Raw genomic sequence first — 22055 nt, forward strand, 5'->3', positions numbered from 1 at the left:
TTTATTTGTATTTATTCTTTATTTTAATGGTCAGCATTTGACTGATACTAAACAGTACTGATGTTTATTTAACTATTTATTTTATTTTTATTTATTCTTTATTTTAATGGTCAGCATTTGACTGATACTAAACAGTACTGATGTTTATTTAGCTATTTATTTTATTTTTATTTATTCATTATTTTATCAGTGTTCATTTCTAGAATTTGTTGACAATGTATAATAATAATGTCAAATATTCTTTGATAAAAATATTTAAGAAAGCAGCCTTCTGAGTACCTTTTGCATAGTCGTATTGGTGCAAAATCGGTGGAATATCCACATAGAAAAGGTCTGTTTTCATTCCAGCTCAAAAATTTTATATATCGGCCACTATATCGGTAATCGGTGAATTGTTGGTTGATATTAACAGCAGCTGTTGGTTGATATTAACTTATTTTACAAAGAAATTACGTGAACTCTGATTGCAAACTGCTTTTTTTATTTTCCAAAGTGTTGTCGCTGTGACAGATATGAGGTCAAATATGATCTAACAATGATCTTATCTGATCAAGATCCTCATATAAGATATAACGGGAGGAATAGATCCAATCTCCACCACTGTTTCTGAAAGGATAATGTCATACAGCGAAAATTACGTCTTTGCATTTATTTTGAATGCAGTAAATAATATTGTTCGATCGAAAACAGCTGTTATTAAGTTTCGATGTGGAATATGATCATACTGAAGTAAGAATATTATTATTTATTGTATGTGGGTTAATAATTTAAGCATTAAAGACACAATACATTTCTAGTGGTAGTTTTTATATCACATTTCTTAGGCTTTAGAAGCGTGTTAAACGTGAGGATGTGTATTCATCAACCTATTACATGTCCGACGTAATCATACAGGCTCATTGAACCAAGTTTAAACTTGTTTTGCTGATATTTCAGAAAGTGTCTTCACTGTAAACATAGATATTCCTTTATAATAACTTTTATTAACATGAAAATACATTTTTACATTCTATAAAGTTTAAAGATTATTTAAACTGCAGTGCTGCCTATTTCCACCATTGAAATCTGCTGCTCGAAAGACCCCGTAAGCACGGTTTCCTGCGGTGTGACGTCAGAGTAATTTCATCTATACTGTGCATTGACACCATTTGTCATAGTCTTTTTTTCCATTTATCTCGCGTAATCATGCACCGCTGCTGCTTTATGATGCCATCTCACACACACACACACACACTTATAAACACCAGGATGAAGGTGTGGTGGGAGTGTATATCTCTGCCGTGTCGTAGTGATTGATGGTCGTTGTTATGCATTGTCACTGAACTGAAGAGGACACAAAGACACCCTCTGGCCATTCTCTGTTTAGATCAAGATGAGTCTCATCTTACAGTGTGATTCTTCTTCTATTCTGGTACCTTAACAATTTCTTCAAATATTTTTGAGGAAGAAATATTCGTGATTAGGAGATGCAATGCAAGACTGCAAGATTTTGTTTGGCAGTAAAAAACATACAGTGAGAACCAGTGCAGTCTGATCCCAGAACGAGTGACTCTTTTGAGCTGGTTCTTTTGAATCTACAGCGTGAAATATGCAGCGTGACCAGTGTAGTATGATCCATGAACTGATTCTTATGAGCCAGTTCTTTTGAATATATAGTGCAAAACATAGTCAGAATACCGAACACACTGTCATCTTTAAAGTCGCCTCAAGCTATATGGTCTCGATGTCTATCATATTTTTGTTTTGTTTTTCTCAGCATTTTACTTTTCTCCGTCATTGTCTCTTTAGAAACCCTTTATCGTATTGATGGTCTCTCTCTCCCTCCCTCCCTCCCTCCATCACTTTCTTTCTGCCCTCATGGATCATTTGTGCAGTGGTGCTCTGATGTATGCTAATATGAGATGTGAATAAGGTTTTGATCTACATTATTATGGGTGGTGGAGCCACGGATGGGCGGTGGCACATATCTGAGATTGACAGGAAAGTACTAAGTGGAGACTAATTGACCAGTGGCTGTTTGGTTAGACAGCAAGACTAGGATCACTTTAGTTATGAATGTACCACAGTAAAGTTCGATGTTAATAGTAAAGGCAAATTTCATTGCTTACATTTTATGAGGCTATTAAATCATATTTTCACACTACATTTTATGAATCGTAAATATGCACAAATCACATTTTAACACTTTACATAATTTGGCAAAATGACATCTTGATTGGAGATGACAAAATAAAAATATTCTGCTCATAAGTGATTTTTACCATATCTTAAACATGCTTTTCACAGACACCTTTGCCCACTTGGTCCACTTTGTCCACAAGAAAACGTTTAACTTTTATTACGGGCAGAATTGTTGGTTTGGTGGAATTGATGCCACAAATGTGGGATTTGTACACATATGCGCGCACGCGCATTTACAGAAATACTCAAACCAGCCCATCTGACACCAACAATCATCCATGTGATTATCTAATCAGCCAATCGTGTGGCAGCAATGCAGTGCATAGAATCATGCAAATACAGGTCAGGAGCTTCAGTTAATGTTCACATCAACCATCAGAATGGGGAAAAAATATGATCTCATTGATTTGGACCGTGGCACGATTGTTTGTGCCAGATGGGCTGGTTTGTGTATTTCTGTAACTGCTGATCTCCTGGGATTTTTATGCACAACAGTCACTAGAATTTACTCCGGATGGTGCCAAAAACAAAAAACATTCAGTGAGCAGCAGTTCTGCAGATGGAAATTCCTTGTTGATGAGAGAGGTCAACAGAGAATGGTCAGACTGGTTCGAACTGACAAAGTCTACTGTAACTCAGATAATCACTCTGTACAATTGTGTTGAGAAGAATATAATCTCAGAATACTATTCTGTGATACGGGTTGGCGCTGTTTTGGCGGCACGATGGGGACCTATGCAATATTAGGCAGGTGGTTTTAATGTTGTGGCTGATTGATGTGTATATATTGAAATGATTATTTCTCTTTGTTTGTCATAATTTTAAATGTAATAATTTGTATTACATATTAAAAATTTGGATTTTATGTTTAATGGATTTTCATAGTTTAATATTAAAAGTCTGAGACAAGGCTAACAGTACAGTCTATACATTAGAGGCCTTTGAAAAGTATCTAAATTAAATGCTGGAGGTCAGGTAAAAATATATCCAAGTCAGTTTTATGCGACCTTCATATAACAAAAAGAAAAAAGTTGAAATGTGTTTCTTTAAATAAAAGTCAACCCCTGGGACATGAAATTGCCAGAAGTTGAAGAAACACCCATAAATACTTCCTGTACTGTGAATGTCAATAAAATAAAGTCTGCTTTTATTCAATTTTATCCTGCCGTATTTTCCCCACGACAAATATTTGAAAACAGAACATGTGCTGTATACATTCACATGGCTGCAGGTACATTTTGGAACTGACACTTGGCAAAATGACCACTTCTGTTAACTGACCAAGTATGCCCAATTACCGGTGTCAGCAGATGCTGATTTTCTCAAAAGGCCCAAATATTGGCCATTTAAAACTAAACTCTTGACAATGTGTCCAAAAAAAAACAAAAAAACAAAAGGGCCAAAACGTCCAAAGTTGTCACTGCTACCAAACCTTAAAGAGTTTGCTTCATGACGGTCATAATCATATTTTGCTGATGATATATAGCAGGTGACATTAAGGATCTAAGCACAGTTCACAAGAACATGGAGTTTACATGCATGCATACCGTGAAAGCTTAACTCCACAACTCAACTAACCTTACTTGTTATCTCTGTTTTTGTTTTGTTTTTTGTCACCAGTGAATGGTAGTGTCTAGAAAGGGTATGTCCCTTCAGGAGAGAGGTGCCAATGTCCAACCGGCCTAATTCCAATCCAGGGGGGTCACTGCGCCGTTCACAGAGGAACACAGCCGCGGCCCAGCCACTAGACCACACGCTTACAAGAAGGTGAGTGTACACCATCACATGGAACTGTGTTGGTTACAACCTCAGACTTTTTAAAAAAAAAAAAATCTTTTTTTTTTTTAATTCATTATTGGAATTTTGTGTCATGTCATTATTTACTCATCCTCATTTTGTTTCAGACTGCTATGGCTTGCTTATTATTACTTCAGTGGAACAAAAATGAAAGGCCAATCAAAATGGTTGGGAATGATATCCTCAGTCATCATTAATTTTCACTGCATCTTTTTCCATGTGAATGGTGACTAAGGCTGTCAGAGCGTAACATTCTGCTTAACCTCTCCTTTTGTATGCAAACCATACAAGTTTGGAATAGGGATGTGCATGGATAGTTGACATTCGGTTACCACCAAAATCACTATTCGATTATTCTACATGTGCAAATAATAGAGACCTTCAACCGACCCGACCCTAGTCCACTGGTCCTGACAAACCATCAGTTTCTGGGCTGGGTTCAGGTCAATTTTTCAAGTATAGGGTGAGTTAGGGGCTGTTCACACGTGTTAAAGTACTGACTGTGCTGTTTTGCAATTGCTTTTATGTAAACACACTGGATGGACATCTTTGACCGTTGCGCCACATCACTGCATTTTTTTGACACTGTGTCAAGTTAAAAAGAACTTACATTTTTGTACACGCACCTCGAGACACCTGTGTTCTGTTTCATTTGTTGCGATGCATCTAGATTTTTGTTGCACATGTTTTGCAAAAAATTGATGTTAATTTCATTCTTTGGTTAAGAAAACTGTTGCAGTCAGTGACAGTTTGATTATTTTTGTTTGACTTTAATGTGAGTGATTTTATCATTTGAAGATCTATCTGTTGTGCTGTTTAGGCATACAGCCCTTTGTGCACTTTATTATTCCCATAACAAATAAAGGACTAAACGATTAACCGTTTAGGAACCCTTGAGGTTATCCAAATATTACAAATGGTTACCATGCACATCCCTAGTTTGAAATGACATGAGGGTGAGAAAATTACAACAGAATTTTCTTTTTTGGGTGAACTAACCCTTTTACCAGAATATGGACCTTAAACACAAAATGTGGTTGTAAATGTGGTCAGTGATGGCTTCTTCAAGATGGGTGTATAGGAAGTGTTAAGAGTAGGGGCTTCAGGTGTATTCAGCCAGTAAAATTTCATTTCCTCTTCCCCATCCCACACTGCTCTCTGCTGTTTAATTCCCAACCTCTCTAGGTTGCAGCAAGAGCAAGTAAACCAAAAAGCAAATTCCCCACCTGAAAGTAGAAGATCTAATTCTAAGGTTTCCAAAGCCCCGCCAAGCTCTGCCGCCGGCTCCGCCCGCGGCCACTCCTCTCGAAGGTATCCCTTTTTCTCTATTGCGTGTGGGTCTTTTGTGGAAGTGCGCAAATGAACAATGTGTAGATCAGAGGTTGCGTTAACTGGAATTTTTCTATCATTTACCTTTTGTCATTTCGACAGATAGAAAACAAAGAAATTTAACAATCTAAACCTAGTGTTTTTTTTTTTGTTTTGTTTTACAAGGTATGTATGCGGCGACTCTCTCTCTCTGCACGTTGTAATTTCTTTGCAAAGTATTGGTGTAACAGTTTGTTTCTTTCATTATCAGTAACACCGTAATGTTTAAAAGTAACTTCACACTTGTCCAAGATTTTAATTTTTGTTAGTATAGTGTGTAGTTATAGTTGCCAGTGTAACTAGGCAACAACTCAAGACATCAGCTTTGCTGTGTTATTAAAGTATTCATCCCTTTGGATTTACCACCAAAACTTTACATGCACAAAACGACACGTTTGTCTGCCACAGATGCACTGAATGTGCAATGATGTGATTAATATTAGCCCGTGGATGCATTGCAAGAGATGTGAAGTATGTGAGCTGCTCTCTGAAGGTGATTTATTTGGACACAATCAGGTATGAGAAATGCATTAAACCATAATAATTGTGATCGTGAGCCGGCAAAGACGCAAATTATACATCATCAGTAGCGGTTCGCTTCTGGGATTTGGTATGATTGCATTCATATCAGCAGCGAACCGCACCCCAGACCACCTTTTCAAGCGGACACTGGTGCAGTTATCAGGTGTACATCTGAGTTTGGAAAGCAGCATTCAGATCACCCAAATGAACCAAACTTGGGCGTCATTCGAACACAGGTGCGCACCAAAAGTGCTAGTTTGAAATCACCCTAAAATCTGAAAACATCCTTAGCGTTGAGCCCTGCATATCAAATGTTTTTAAACAGAACGGCATATATTCTGTATATATAATGTACAAATAGACCGTAATGAACATGTTGCAACTTAGTCCATCAGAGTGACGGATAAAGATTACTTGTAGCGCAACCTCTGGTGTGGATGTGTGCATGTGCGCCATCTGCTCTGTTTTGGGTTTTTAAGTCTTGCCCCGTCTCTCTTCCTTTGATTTTACAGAAACAGTCTCTCTCTATCCGTGGGTTCAAACTCGATTTCAGATCCAGACTTGGAAGCAGCAGGGTCTTCAGGCCAGCAGGGGAGACGGGAAGGCAGCAGCACCCGCGCTCTCAAACGCAGCTCTGCTTCAGAGCCCTATTCACCCAGCCTGGCCAAACGGCCCAAAGCCTTGTCGAGCAGCCACCCCTCTGAGAGTACAGCCAGTGGGCTGTCGGCCCCCACAGCTTCTCCTGAACCTACAGAGCCCAGGAAGTCTCCAGCGTCTGTCAGCACCAAGTCCAAAAAGAGACGGTTAGCAGCCGAGCCGACTCCCACTTTGTCCAGTAGAGCCGTGAGCAAGAAGAGCACATCCTACCCTGGCCCCAGTGGGGTCTCAAGCACCCCCTCTCAAAAGCGCAAGAAGGCAGACGCCTCTTCGTTGTCATCGTCCTCATCTTCCTCCCTCCCCAGTTCAAGCAGTGCGGCAGGCCCCCTGCCACCCCGCAGCGAGGCCAGCCGGGCAGCCAAACCCACCAAGCTGGCGTCCAAATCGGCCGCCTCAGCCAAAGCTGGGTGTAGTACCGTGACTGACTCCTCCTCTTCCTCTGCCTCCTCCTCCTCCTCCTCTTCCTCCTCGTCCGCCACAGGCGCCAACAGCTGTGCCCCTCAGGGTGCCCGGCTAAAGCAGGGCAAGGACCAGAGCAAAGCGCGGCGTTCTCGCTCCGCGTCCTCCCCTTCCCCCCGCAGAAGCAGCCGGGAAAAAGAGCAGAACAAGGCTGCCGGCTCTTCCAAGTTTGACTGGACATCCCGCTTCAACCCCAAAGTCAACCTGCCAAAGCCCAAACTGTCCCTGCCGGGATCGGCCAAGGCTGAGACCTCCTCCAAGCCTGGGCCCTCCGGACTGCAGGCCAAACTAGCAAGTGAGTCTCTGAAACTAGTGTAGATGGAGTTTACCATCATTTATGTATTCATTTTTTTAAGGAATGTTCCGGGATCAAATGCAGTCCAGCTCTGTTGACAGCATCTGTGGCATGATTGCAACTCGTACATCATTTTGTAAAAAAACAGATGAAAAATGAGTTTACAATAATGCACTTAAAATTTAAGTCTATAGGGCAAAACATTTTGGACGATTTAAAAGCAGAATTGTGTAGCTCACATTTTTATGTTTTAATTAAATTCAGGGTACCCACTGTCATGGGAAACCTGGAAATGTCTAGATTTTAAAATTGTGATTTCCAGGCCTGGAAAAGTTATTGAAATTCATTTGTGATAAAGAGTGGGAACCCTGTAAATCTTTCTTACATGTGTTGTTTGAGCTGTGAAGTTGTCAAAAACATGCTTTTAGTGATGGCATTACTGTTGTACATGGATGAACTAATGGTAATGTGTTAACTTGTGTAATTCTTGTGGGTGGTGGTTTGCTCCATGTAAACAGTACTTTCGGATAGTTACATGTCCCTTTCTGGTATTCTTGCATGTATCATGTAGTTGTGACATTAGTGGAAAGATTAGATATAATTTTTCACAGACAAGGTTGGTTAGTTAGTTACGTTTTGGCTATACTTTGGGAACAGTGTGAATTTGATTGTTTATTCCAGTGCAAGACTTTCATTACAAGTGTGTTGGTCTAAACTAAATTTTTATATGATTAAATTAAGTTGAAATGAACTCATGTTGTTTGCCAAAAATGCTGTCAATAGAGTTTAACTTGCATTTGAACATTCTTTAAAACTGATGTGTGTGTGTGTGTGTGTGTGTGTGTGTGTGTGTGTGTGTGCGTGTGTGTGTGTGTTCTTCTGTTTGATTTCATGCACAATTTGTAGTATGTGGTTCTGGAGTTGAGTTCTCACCAGTAGGAGACTAAACCTTTTTAGAGGATGTGTGCACGTGTAGGTGATCTTTTTGAGTGTATGTGTGTGTGGGATTGTTCACCCAAAATTGATAATTCTCTCATCATTTACACACCCTTATGCTGTCTCAAACTCGTATTACTTTCTTCCGCAGAACACAAACAAAGATTTTTTTTTTTTTTTTATGAGAATGTTTTATATCCATACAATGCAAGTCAATGGTGTCCAACACTTTCAAGCTCCAAAAACCTTATAAATCTTGACATCTGTAGTCTCCTAGGCACGATCTTGATTTGAAGCTCGATTACATGACGCACGCGCGTCAAGTGCGAGGAAATGTAATCGAGCTTCAGATCATGATCGCCATGAAGACTGCAGATGTCAAATTAGAGTGAAAAAGGTGTTCTATTTTGGTATGTTCTCACATTAAACCGATCGTATCGCTTCAGGAGACGTGGATTAAACCACTCGAGTTTTTGGAGTTTAAAAGTAGAGGTAGACCGATATATCAGTTTTACGGATTAATCAGGGCGATAGTTGCTTCGTTATTGGCAAAAAAACTATGCCGATAGTCTTTCCGTCATTTTAAAATAAGAGTCCTCAGTGTCTTTTGGCCTTGTTTATACTTAAAATCCCACATTATGTACCAAATGTTTTTCTTGTTTTGTTTGGGATTTTGGTTGAACAATAAACTGCATTTGGGATTTTATTCATTGAGAACTTGCCTGTCATAGTAAGGAAAGAATAATTATTTTTGTCATTTAATGAATCAATTTTAAAAACTATCGGCCTATTAATTGGTTATAGGCCTTTCACACCACCTTAGTTTTCGTATCGGCAAAATCAACTATCGGTCGACGTCTATTTAAAAGTGTTGGATCCCTTTGACTTGCATTGTTTGAAGAAACACACCTCATAACTCCATTAAAAATCTTCCCGTGTCCCGCAGAAGAATGTTGTATGAGTGTGAGATGGCATTAAGGTGAGTAAATGATAAGAGAATTATCATTTTTGGGTGCACTATTCCTTTTAAACACTGACATACAGTGAAATCATTGGCATTAATTATTCAAGATTTGAGAAACCCCTTCACACTCACTGAGTTTGAACTCATTTACATTTACAAAATTTAAATTTCATTTACATTTTTCTAATCCAGATGTTTTTTAATATATATAATAAATAATCAGAATTTGGTTAAAAGCTAATTCTACTTAATTGTGCTTGAAGCTTAATTTATTCAAATTCATTTTTTGCAAAAAATGTTTAACTCGCTCTGTTGCTCTGACTTTTTAAAAACTGTTTATTTGTGCAGTTCCGTTAAGTGATGGTAGTGGCACAGAAATTATACCCTTAAGCTTTAATTTTCACAAAATATCACAATGTGTCACAATGCACAAATTCTAAATGGTCTTAAAAAATTAGGATTACATTTCTTTGTGTTGTGATGGATTTTTCGGGGTGACAAGCATGAGAGTCTGAGTAACGAGCATGAGAGAGAGTCATAAAACAATAAATAAATGTGTAAAACAATATAATTTTATTTCTTTTGATTTTGTGTTGAAATATGGCCAGGACATGTTCTTGACAGGTTTAATGAGATTCATTTTCATGTGTATGATACTTAGCAGGTATTTTTACTATAATAATTTCAGACCCTTGGAAAGAAGGTTACCATCCAGAGCAGAGTTTAGTCCAGTTTAAGGGCCTTCACAAATCAGTGTCGTCTGTAATGGCATGGTGGTCAGATTCTCACCTGCCTTGCGTCTGTTTCTAGGCCCAGTAATAGTGGGTGGGGTTTGTGCTCTGGTCATAGCAGGGGGAGCTGGCTCAGGTTTCAGTCCCTTTCAGTGCTTACATCCTGGGCTAAAAATACCAGCCTGCAGCTGCCGTACAGTATTGTATGGACAAGAGTCCCAGCTGGATGTATACAGAGGTAGGAAGGGCTTTTGGTGTAGCTACTTTGCTGTGCAGATTAGCCTAGTGGAGTTTTGGAGTATCAGAATGCCAAGAGGTGGGTCAGAACATTGGCATGCATAGATATCTAGGCTCTTGAGTGGTAGTGTTTGGGTGTTTAGGCTCATTAGTGGTAATGGTTCAGTGTTTAGGCTCATGGGTGTCATTGGTTCAGTGTACAGGTTCCTGAGTGATCTTACCTAGGCTCATGGGTGGTTTGGTTAGATATCTAGGCTCATTAGTGATATTGGATGGGTGTTCAGGCTAATTTGAGAATTGGTTGAAATGTATGGTTCATGAGTGGTATTGCTTGAATGTTTAGACTCATGAGTGGTTTTGGTTTGTCTAGGCTCACTAATAGTACTATTTCAGTGTTCTGGTTCATGAGTGGTATTGTTTGAGTTTTTAGATTCCTGAGTTGTATTGGTTGAGTGTTAAGGCTCATGAGTGGTATTGGTTGGGTATACAGGCTCACTTGGGTATTGGTTGGGTATACAGGCTAAGGTTTATGAGTGGTATTGGTTGGGTGTTAAGGTACCTAAGTTGTATTGGTTGAGTATTTAGGCTCATGAGTGGTTTTGGTTAGATGTCTAGGCTTGCTAGTGGTATTATTTCAGTTATCTGGTTCCTGAGTGGAATTAGTTGGATGTTTAGGTTCATGAGTAGAATTGGTTGAATACTTAAGACTGTTGCACACCGGACAGGAAATGCCACGCCGTGTCAAGGTTTAGGATCATGAGTGGGATTGGTTGAATACTTGGGATCATGAGTGTGTTAGTTGGGTGTTTATGCTCATTAATGGTATTGTTTCGATATTTAGGCTAATGAGTGGTATTGGTTGAATGTTTAGGTTCATTGGTTGAATGTTTAGGTTTATAAGTGGTATTGGTTGAATGTTTAGGTTTCTGGATTGTATTTGTTGGGTGTTTAGGCTCCTGCGTGATTTTGGTTAGATATCTTAAGCTAGGGATGTGCATGAGTAATCATTTAATCTAGGATTGTTCAGCTTTAAATAGGCTATTCAACTACTAAAAACACTATTATTGCAATTTGATTGTCCTTCGTGACTTTTCCTGCCGTGGGCAACAATGAAACTTCTCTCACCTAAAATCTTCCCATTACAATACGAATGCATTGGTTGGCACTGTGGATGCATGACATTATTAAAGGAATAGTTCTCACAAAAATAACATTCTGTCTTTATTTAAAGTCCTTTTATTGCTGCAGAAGACTTGGAATGTATGATTTTGTTAGTGAAAATGCTTTTTGTGATTTTTCTTTTTTTATTATATTTTTTTTTAATTTAATCTAGATGATGTTGTTTATGCATAGTGATCATTTCTTCATAGGAAAAACAGGTTCAAAGGTTGAACTTAAATTCTAAATTTCAAGTAATTGATTACTCGTTTTTATGTGTTTGAGTACAAGACTGCAAAATTACCCAAAAAGCCCATCCCTAATCTAGGCTCTTGAGTGGTATTTGTTTGGATATTTAGGCACGTGAGTGGTATTGGTTGAATGTTTAGGTTCATGTGGGTTGTTGACTTGGTGTTTAGGTTCATGAGTGGTATTAGTTGGATGTTTTGTGTTTAATTTACTCCGATTGGCTGTGGAGCTTTCTGAGCATGGAGGTGTTTACTATTGGTAAAGATGGTGCAGGGTTGGTAATCCTCTGACTGGGTTGGTTACCTCTGAAGAGTCACAGGAGGGCATGTTGCCAAAGGGCAGGGGGCAGTGCTTGCCCAGAATAGACCCTCAGTGTTAGGGTTTGACCACCAAAGCTGTTGTTGGCATAAGCGATTCATCTGGCTTTACATGGTAAGCACTGATAGAGGTCTTTTAAAGGTTCTGTCTTTCCTTGTACCAACTCTTTGTTTTTATGGTCTGAAAAATACTCTACTTAAGTACACAATGCCTTCGCATATGCATTGCGTGGTCTCGTTGTACATGCTTACAATGCATTCTTGCTTTACTGTGGTATCAACAAACCCCAGGAGCGGTGATTTGAATTGAGTTCTGACACATTTCGGAATGCAGCAATGCATGAGATTAAGATTGCATAGCTAGAAGTTTTTGCGTTCATGTACTTGGATTTGAACCTCTTTCTGATTGTTCTCTACAGGGTTGATGAACAGTTTTGTTAAATGTAGAAGGCACTTGTAAGTTACAGTACACACATTGCTAATGAGATGACGTGCAGAATGTGCTGGTTTCTGTGGAAACCGTTTTAAAACATGGACTATATGCGCATGTGTGAGAGGCAGCACTGCAGTAAATGTGGTTGTTATGGGCAGTGGCAAAACATCAATGCCAGTTGATGGGTCAGTGCTTCTTTACTATAAGAATACTGCTTCTTTACTCATAAGAATATTGTAAAACAGCTTAAAGAAACATCATTCCCATAGACTCTCTTTGGAAAAAAAGCAAGCGCTTGTCAGAGAAATGGCGCACGGCAACAGTTGCTTAGATTGGTCAGAAATGCTTTTTAAGGCAAGGCTTAGTGAAGGGTCAATTGATTTTCAGGAATGTTTTACTTTTTTGAGGGCATGTTTGTCTAACGCGCAGCACGTTAGACCATTTAATGTCAATTATATGAAAAAAATCTTACAATTCACAATCTAAACACTTATTTCTGTTAGGGTACCTATAAAATTATCATTAAATAATCATAAAAGATGCTGTTGCTGTTAATGCATAATTTATAACACAAACACGCACATGAAGTTTTTGTTGACCAGAATTAATTTATTGGCAAAACATTCAACAATGGACCCTTTTCACAGACCTGTAATGACACATTTCCGCCGCCTTTAACAAAGTAAATTGAATAAAAATTTTAAAAACATTGTGTACATTTATAACATTGGACTGTGTATTATATTACCCTGGAATACATTAAAAAAATCAGTTACCACAGCTGCGATGAGGCATCTAATACAGCTACTGAGGAAGTGACAGAAAATTTAGCCTATTTCTCTCTTTTTACTGCTGTTATCCAGTGCTCTATATTTTTATCTTCTTTTGCGAAGCTGTAAAAGCATAATCATTGATTGTTTTGCTTTTGGAGCAAATGGGTAGGCAAAAAATGAAATTAGCTGTGGTCTCCCTTTCACCGTCATTCAAGTTTACCCTGCTATGCGTCTACTCCCACTCTCCAACCCGGATATGTGAAAAGGATCAATACTCACCTCTTGAGACAGCAAATTTAGAACTAATATTTTGGTCTCATCAAGGAATTTTGTTGTAGATTTGTGCCACAGTTAATGAAATGCACTTGTGAAAATGTTTGTATTTTGCATTTTTCGATTTTAATATTGTACTTTTCATTACAAATAATATTATTAGCATAACAGTTTCAGTGAAAAATTTGTGCAAAACCCGCATGTGAAAAATCTTGCATGTGAATTTTCACAGAGCATCTTGTGAAAGTGCTTTATTGAAAGAAAACATTTTTCAAAATCGCGCAGTGGGGTAATCAACAGCGAGAGAGGAGCAGTCTATTTTGTTTATATGAAGTTTTTCGCATTTTACCTGCATTCCAATCTACATCTTGATGTAATTCTTCCTCATGATCATCCAGCGTCTTTTCATGAGCTGAATGGGAGACTAAACACTATTAAAGTGTGACGAGAAAGTGTGATCTGCAAGCCATTTGCGCATCACAAGCAGATCAACTATTTAGCCTTTTTCGGTGAATCGCACCTGCAAAATCCTAAAACTTTCTTTTCAGGTTTAATTTATATTTTGAATAGACTCAGATTTTAGAACCCCACCATGTGGGTTTATGTTTTCTCTTTTAATTGTTTAATGTAATTTTGAATGACCATGGTTTAAGGAGGGTGTACCTGTATGCTGGGTTGGAAATCTCAAGGATTAATAGTGTTGTTTTCCTTATTACATCACATGTTGTTCTGAAAGCAGATATAAATAAATGAAACACGGAATGTAGGCTGTCATCTGCGCAGACTGACTGAAGTAAAGCGGGCGCGTTTACTTGCACGAATAACTGAATGTGAAGCGCTGCCGGCTTGTGATGCGTGAATGGCTTGCACGTTCTACACGAGTCTGTTGAGTATACTGCAGTCTCATCACATTTATCTTTTTGTTTAGCCTCCCATTCAGCTCATGACGTGCTGTGTGATCATGCGGAAGGATTCCATCAAGATTTAGATTGGAATGCAGGTGCGGAATTTCATATGAATAAAATAGTCCACTCCTCTCTCGCCGTTGCTGGCGTGCCAGTGATTACCCCTCTGTGTGCCAATGCTGGCACACGTGCCATAGTTTGCCGACCCCTGTTCTAGGGTTTTTGCTGAAAGCGGAATTTTGAACTGTCATGTAAACGAGAACGTTGGGTTTCTTGCATCACTTAAGATATTAAGAGAAAGTGAATTAACACACCTGGGTTTCTCCCGGAGAACACGGCTTAATGTAGTATTGTAAATGCTTAAGCAGCATTCTTACAGGTTTTTGAGAAGTGCGCATATGTGTGAACAGACTGGATGGCAAACATTATAGGATGGAGCCCAACAACAAGTCAACACAGCAGAAATAATTCTACATTTCTGGGAGTAAAGTGGAAAAAGCACTTGCACTATAAACTATACCCATTTGTACACATCAGTGTACAATATCGACTGTCCCTCACGTTGGTATATGCACTTGTACATTGGGGGAATCCCCGAGTTTGATGTAAGAGGGAAACCCCACTATTGCAGTGCAATCCCGCTGCAGTTTGCGATGGAAAGTTAAGGAAACAAACACAGCAAAAACTGGAATATCTGGAAATAAAGCGAAGCAGCGGAGTATAAAACAGCGAAGTCTTGTTTGTTATTTACACAAGCATCACAGGGAAATTACAGTGCTGTGGAGAAAGCTGCATACTGATCGAGCCACATGTATATTGAGTAAAGAGTACGCCGCTTATACAGTGCACATAAATGGAAACACCTCTTTTTTGCAATAAACCACTTTCTGGTGTCCATGTAAACGTACCGGTAGTCATTGTTCAGGAGCACTGCACAAATACATGCTCCATTAATGATCATTTTGTTTTCTAAAATGATCAGTGAGCTCAAAGACAAACTCTTTCTATTATGCAGCATTCTACTTAAAGAATAGAGGTTTTGTACAGTGTCCAAAACATTTAGTTCTGTATGATGTATCATTGTACCCTGCTGAGTAGTAATGTAATGTTCTCTGTGGTTTAAAAATGCTGTTCTCCCATATATAATTGACTACTAATTTACTGCTTGCTGTAAAGCGTTTCTCAGAACTGTTTCTCTTTCCCTTCATACTGATTATTGTGAGTGTAATGCTCTCTCTCTATTTTCTGTTCAGGTTTGAGGAAGTCCACTAAGAAGCGTAGTGAGTCTCCCCCAGCAGAGCTCCCCAGCTTTCGGAGGAGCACACGTCAGAAGACCACGGGCTCTTGCGCCAGCACCAGGTACTGAACTGCAAGAGTCTTCTTGCACTCTAACAGTACATGTATTTGACTTGAAATGTGGAGTCTCCGCTATGATGGACCTCATGGACACCTAGTGACTTTTTACACCTGCTATTAACATCCATCTTGAGTGATCCGATCACAGTTGGACAGCACTAAATAATACAGTTGTAAACAGGGACAAAATACCATCATTTAAAACTTTCAATTATAACAATCATAATCATAATGGGTGTTCCTGTCTGGTTTCTCGCTTTACTGATACTTCCAGTTGATCCTCATGTTAAATTGTGGCATGTTTGGATGGCTTTTTTTTTTTAAGCAAATAATTATTATTAGTTTTTTTTTTTTTTTTCCGAAAATGCATAGAAGCCTTAAAGACAACATGAAACTGCTTTCACAATAAATGTAACTTGTAACAAATTTTTCCGTTCAGGAAACGGAATATTTAGGGAATATCCAGGAAGCATGCTATGCTATGACATTATTACTAAGGCTATTACTTGTGGTTAGGGATTTGAATAAATCATTTAAGCTTAAGTATTAGGCTTCGGGGCATAAGACCAGAAACTTTACACAAATCTTTGCGCAAATACACCTACGCCGATGCGAGCACTTGGCCATCACACGGTCCGGTTACATAAAGGAATATCCCGGGTTCAATACAAGTTAAGCTCAATCGACAGCATTTGTGGCATAATGTTGATTACCACAATTTTGTTTTTACTTGCCCATCCTTTAAAAAAAAATTAAAAATTTAGGTGACTTTACAATGGAAGTGAAAGGGGTCAATTTTAACATTAAAATACTCACTTTTTCAAAAATATAGCCACAAAACATAAACATAAAATGCATGTAAACATGATTTTAGTGTGATAAAGTCACTTACTAACCTTTTCTGTGTAAAGTTATATCCAATTTTACAACTTCGTTGCCATGACGATGGAATGCCAACAAACCCTAAAATGGTTAAAATGATGATTTAAACAACTTTACAGCTCAAATAACACATGAGTTTTAACAGAAGAATTAAAGTAAGTGCTTTTATAAAATTATAAGCTTCACATTTCTGCCTTTAAACCCTCCAAATATTGGCCCCATTCACTTCCATTGTAAGTGCTTCACTGCAACCTAAATTTTAGCTTTTTTTTTTAAAGAAATGGAGGGACGAGTGAAAAATGATTTTTGTGGTAATCAACTTTATGCCACAAATGCTGTTGATTGAGCTCAACTTGTATTGAACCCAGAATATTTCTTTAACGTGCATTCTTGTGCTACTGTGGCAGTAACAATCCTCAGTACTCAAGGGGGCGATAGAGTTTCCTTCAATATTCTGTGCTAGTAAACTTGATGTTATCATTCAGGTAAGTTGCTATAAATATTTGGCTTGCTTGTTAAGCAATATTCTCCTCGAACTGTTGCTCCGCCATCACAGTAGATAGCTTGAAAGAGGAAACTCACAGTAGAAGCGGACAGATCATACTAATGTCCACTACAGTGCCCCTTACAGCAACGTTGATACTACAACACTTGCTTGCGATGTGTTATGTAACATGCAGGAAATCAAGCTTGCGTGGCTAGAAGTGCCTGCGTTCACATACTTGCCTACAGTATGTTTCGATCTTAATTGTCCTGCACTGTTGCCATAGTGATGATACCTCAAATTATGCGGTGTGTTGAGAAGAGGTGTGCTATTACTTTTCAATGTGATGAGACTGGAAATCACATAGACTTGCATTGAAGAAAGGACAGAGCACTCGGAACACTTAAGCAACTGCAGAGCAATGCCCTGGAATCCATCCACAACACACTTTCGCATGGTGGCGAGTTTTGCACGGGCAAGCACCACACACAGCAAATGTCAAAATCAAGTTGGTTAATAAATTTTTTTCCCTTCCCATTGAGCCTTGGTTTCACCTGCAGAAACTAAGAAGTCATTTCAGAGGTGGAGAAATGTATTTGATTTTGATAAAAAATAAATATAAAATCTTTAAAATAGTGTTCACTATTGAACAAAAACATTCAGAACATTTATCAAGATAAATAGTGAATTGTGGTTTGTTTTGGATCGTAGTTGGTTTAGATGCAGTTGTCTTTTTGAAGTCCGAGTATGTATTTAAATAGGGGCCTTTCTTAACACTTTTTCCTTTGTTCTTCTCTGTCTAGTCGGCGAGGCTCAGGCCTGGGCAAGCGCGGGGCAGCCGAAGCTCGCCGGCAGGAGAAAATGGCCGACTCTGACAACAACCAGGAAGGGGCAAACTCATCGGCCGCGCGCACAGAGGAGACGCCACAAGGGGCGTCAGGTAAGAAGGCAGCATTGCCCTGAGATCTGATATTACATGTTACATGTTATGAAGATATCCAGTAATAACACCATGTCAGTAGCCTAATACAGCTGTGCTGATGGTAACGTTTGCTTTAAACCAAGTCTTGGTCTTTTGAACTTTTGATTTTCTCTCCCTGCTGTGTAGCGTCTAGCTCAGTGGCTGGAGCTGTTGGCATGACCACCTCCGGAGAGAGCGAATCAGATGACTCTGAAATGGGAAGACTGCAAGGCATGTTTGCTTTCACTTATTCCACTACAGACTTGCACTTTTGTTCTAGGAATACTGTGTGTGTGTGTGTGTGTGTGTGTGTGTGTGTTCATGAAGGTAGGGTTATTGTATTAAATGATGGCATATCTTAGTGTTATGTTTTGTGCACAACTCATTGTTTTTTTGAAGGGTTGAATTGTGGTTTATCAAGGTTTGTTAGAGACATGACTTGAAGCAAAATATGTTTTATCTGTAGTAATATACAAAAAAAAAAAAAGGTTGTGTGTATAATCCTGATCTTGCAGAATGTCAGTCTTTTTGGTTCTGCTTGCTGAGGCTACTGTTGTGACAGAGGTAACTCAAAATGTTAGCAATTGTGTCTAAGGTTCCATATTAAAATCTGCCTCTCTTGCTGTCACTTCAGCTCTGCTGGAGGCCAGGGGGCTTCCTCCTCACCTGTTTGGCCCCTTTGGACCTCGTATGTCTCAGCTGTTTCACAGGACCATAGGCAGTGGAGCAAGTGAGTGGCTTTGACTATGGCGGTAATGATTTTAATGTAAAGCTACTTATAGCTCTTGCATTGACCCTCTCCTCACCTCTTCCCCTGCTCAGGCTCAAAGGCGCAGCAGCTGCTGCAGGGGTTGCAAGCCACAGGAGATGAGTCCCAGCAGCTTCAGGCTGCTATAGAGATGTGCCAGCTGCTAGTGATGGGTAATGAGGAGACACTGGGAGGATTCCCCGTCAAGAGTGTCGTACCGGCCCTGGTGAATACGCTTCCTGTATCTTTGGTTCTCTCTGAAAGAGGACAGGAAATATTCACCTGAAGCAATGAGTCCTATCTTGGCATTCTGTTTTTAACGTTGTGTCCCTTTTGTCTTTGCAGATCACACTGTTACAGATGGAGCATAATTTTGATATTGTGAGTATCAGGAACTTCATTGTGTGTGGATGCTTGTGTCTACAACCACAGAGTCTATACAGAGTACATTGTGAAAGCCTAACAAGGCCAACTCGATTTAATCTTGTCTCCTGGCAAAATTTTCATCCATCTGTTCACAGTCATTCCATTTTGACACTTACAATCAGAGAATAATGTAGTAACTGCCCACCGTATCTGTTCCTTCTGCAGATGAATCATGCGTCTCGCGCCCTCACCTACATGATGGAGGCTCTGCCGCGCTCCTCGGCTGTGGTGGTGGACGCTATCCCCGTCTTCCTGGAAAAGGTAATTGGTCCCTTTGAACCACTGACAGACATTAGAAGTGTAGAATATGGCCCCTTTAAATGTGTATTTGTTTAATAGGGTTGCTTCTGTGTCTTTGCATGTTATTAAAGGGATAGTTCACCCAAAAATGAAAATTCTCATCATTTACTCACCCTCATGCCATCCCAGATGTGTAGTACTTTCTTCAGCAGAACACAAACAAAGACTTTCAGAAGAATATCTCAGCTCTGTAGGTCCATACAATGCAAGTGGATGGTGTTTAGCGCTTTATAGCTCCTAAAAGCACAGACAATCGTAGTAAAAGTAATCCATACGACTCCAATTGTTAAATTAATGTTTTCAAAAGCGATACAATCAATATTTCTTAGTCTTTTTCACTATAATTGTTTACTTCCGGTCGCTCTCCGATGCCTGTCCACATCGGGACTAGGTTCCCTCCGCCTCTCGCATGACGCAAGCGTGCTGGCGTGTTCAAATGAAAGCAAAACCAATGAAGCTTGTGAACAGCGTTCTCTTGTAAACAAATCGAGCTGCACTTCCGGTTGTATCATGTCAGTTCTCGCGTAAACATGCCAACGTGTGAACTAGGGGTAGGTAATATGACCAAAATCTTATATCTTGATATCACAAATTTTATATCACGATAATGATATCACAATATAGGTAAATTTTTACAAAAAAAAGAAATAAAAATCTAAAAATTGGTTTATATATAAAATAACCATATTGTAATGCCTATTTTTGAAAAATCCAGTCATTTAATGAAATACTTTTTAAATGAAAGCTACTTCCTCTTATATCATTTTCTCTTTATTTGGATCTTGACAAACATATGTGTGAGACTAGTCGACTAAACGGTTCTGATGCTGCTGGTCGACACTGGAATTACTAGTCGGTTAATATTTCCCCCCATTAAACTGATGATAATTTTTACACATTTACGTTTGGCTTTATATTTTTATAGAGGCTGCACTTAAATTACTGTCATATTAATGTTACATATTTTAAATAGAATTAATAATACAAATATTAATTAAAAAAGAGGATATCTGGAGCAGATACAGAGTTTAATTTCACCTCGGGCTACGCGTGCTTCTTCCCTCTCTCACTAGGAAAATATCCTCTCACTAGACAAGCAAACTCAGCAAAGTAGTTATGAAATCACTTCGGTGGTGCGGGAATCGTATTTCCAAACGTTTGAAAGTCCCTAAGGATGTTTTCACATTTGAGTCTTCTTTACATCTGTGCATTTTCCGCTGAGCGGGCTTTTTCAAGCACAGGACAGGCACCTCAGGTGAGTCAAATCCCGTCTTTCACCAGACCATGTCGACGTGTTAATTTCACTCATCAAAAATGTATGCTATTGAGTAAGTAGCCTAGAAAATAACTGTTTTAGAATAGGTATGCCATATTTTAATCTGCTGATTAAGAAGGCTATTTTCAACAGGGTGCTGACTGCTTAAAGGGTTAAACTATCTGTTATTCTTTGTGCTCTTCATGTTTAGAATACATTAGGTTTATTTTAGGCTACATCACAGGCCTATTTTTTCTATCCTATAGCTATTTTTTTTTTTTTTACATTTTAACTGTTATTGGTCAACATTCTTTACCGAACAGCTGTCATATTACATCAATGGCTAATGCACGAGTGCACATCGTGAAATACGCACAACTTCAGCACATTTTTTTTCTCTCTCATAGATTTGGCTTAGTCTACCTGTTAATTATTTTCAACAATGTCCTGACTGTTTTAATATGTTAAGTAACTTTTACTTGGTGATATCCGTTTAGAACAGGCTTTTAATGGTTGTTCCATTGATCCTGAACTATTAATTCAATTGTTTTCAATAAATATGCCTGTTAAATATTCGCTAACATTGATTCAGTGAATGCGTGTCATGTTCTATATTTAATGTACAATGATCATAATTTAAGGCAAGCACGTCGCAGATAAACGCCCCATTTCAGTGGAATTTAGCATTGGATTTGGAATAGATCAAGTATTTTTAAATGGGTCGCATAAAAAATTTTTTTTTTTTACTGTTTTCTGAAGGTTGGTTTCTATTTAGACTAGTCGACTAGTCGGTTACTAAACTTCCATTTAAACGACAGTCAAATTAGTCGTAGCGCACATCCCTAAATAAAACCATTGGTGGCATTCAAAAAGTGGAAGTCAACCTTACCACAATGCTAAATTTCACATTTCAGTCTGATGTTGTTGACTAGTATTATTATTATAAAACACTTCATTGGTCCCTTAATGGTTTAAGTCATCTCTGTAGACAATATTTGAATATCTGCAAGCAAAGCTGGTTTGTTTTCTAATATCTAACATCTTTCAAACTGGCTTTTTTTTCAGGGTGATACTGTGTAGTTTTAAAAAATCTGCATAACAGTTGACACATAATTGTTGCCGCATGACAAATTGTTTTTTAGAATGTCAGGCTTTCTTGCCGTTTGAGATGTTTGACTTTCTCCAAAGCGCTTTAAGGTAAAAAAACTCAAAACTCAGTAGAATTCAAATGGGTCACTTAAGATTTGAAATTTGTGCCACGATAGAGAGAAACCATGTTGAGTAGCACAAGTGTCTGTAGAGCCCAATCTGGAAGCCTGCTGGACTCGTGCGCAATTTCATGCTTCAGAGATGGTGCACGTGAAAATCACTTGAAAAACAGCTGCATG

At 38.8% G+C, this 22055-nt stretch overlaps 1 protein-coding gene across 2 annotated transcripts in view; it reads left to right on the forward strand.

Moving 5' to 3' along the window:
* trip12 (thyroid hormone receptor interactor 12) overlaps positions 1–22055 on the forward strand; it is an 87994-nt gene that overhangs the window by 16414 nt on the left and 49525 nt on the right. The window contains exons 2-11 of one of the 2 annotated variants that reach the window (XM_051656242.1): positions 3802–3948; positions 5164–5289; positions 6381–7279; positions 15509–15614; positions 17781–17917; positions 18086–18169; positions 18573–18668; positions 18761–18912; positions 19032–19067; positions 19278–19373. In XM_051656242.1, the coding sequence (XP_051512202.1) occupies positions 3851–3948; positions 5164–5289; positions 6381–7279; positions 15509–15614; positions 17781–17917; positions 18086–18169; positions 18573–18668; positions 18761–18912; positions 19032–19067; positions 19278–19373 (1830 nt within the window). In that variant the 5' untranslated portion in view covers positions 3802–3850. The remainder of the gene's footprint in view (positions 1–3801; positions 3949–5163; positions 5290–6380; positions 7280–15508; positions 15615–17780; positions 17918–18085; positions 18170–18572; positions 18669–18760; positions 18913–19031; positions 19068–19277; positions 19374–22055) is intronic. The other variant, XM_051656243.1, reaches the window with a different exon arrangement.

The sequence above is a fragment of the Myxocyprinus asiaticus genome, chromosome 26, assembly GCF_019703515.2.
Source record: "Myxocyprinus asiaticus isolate MX2 ecotype Aquarium Trade chromosome 26, UBuf_Myxa_2, whole genome shotgun sequence".
Classification (NCBI taxonomy): domain Eukaryota; kingdom Metazoa; phylum Chordata; class Actinopteri; order Cypriniformes; family Catostomidae; genus Myxocyprinus; species Myxocyprinus asiaticus.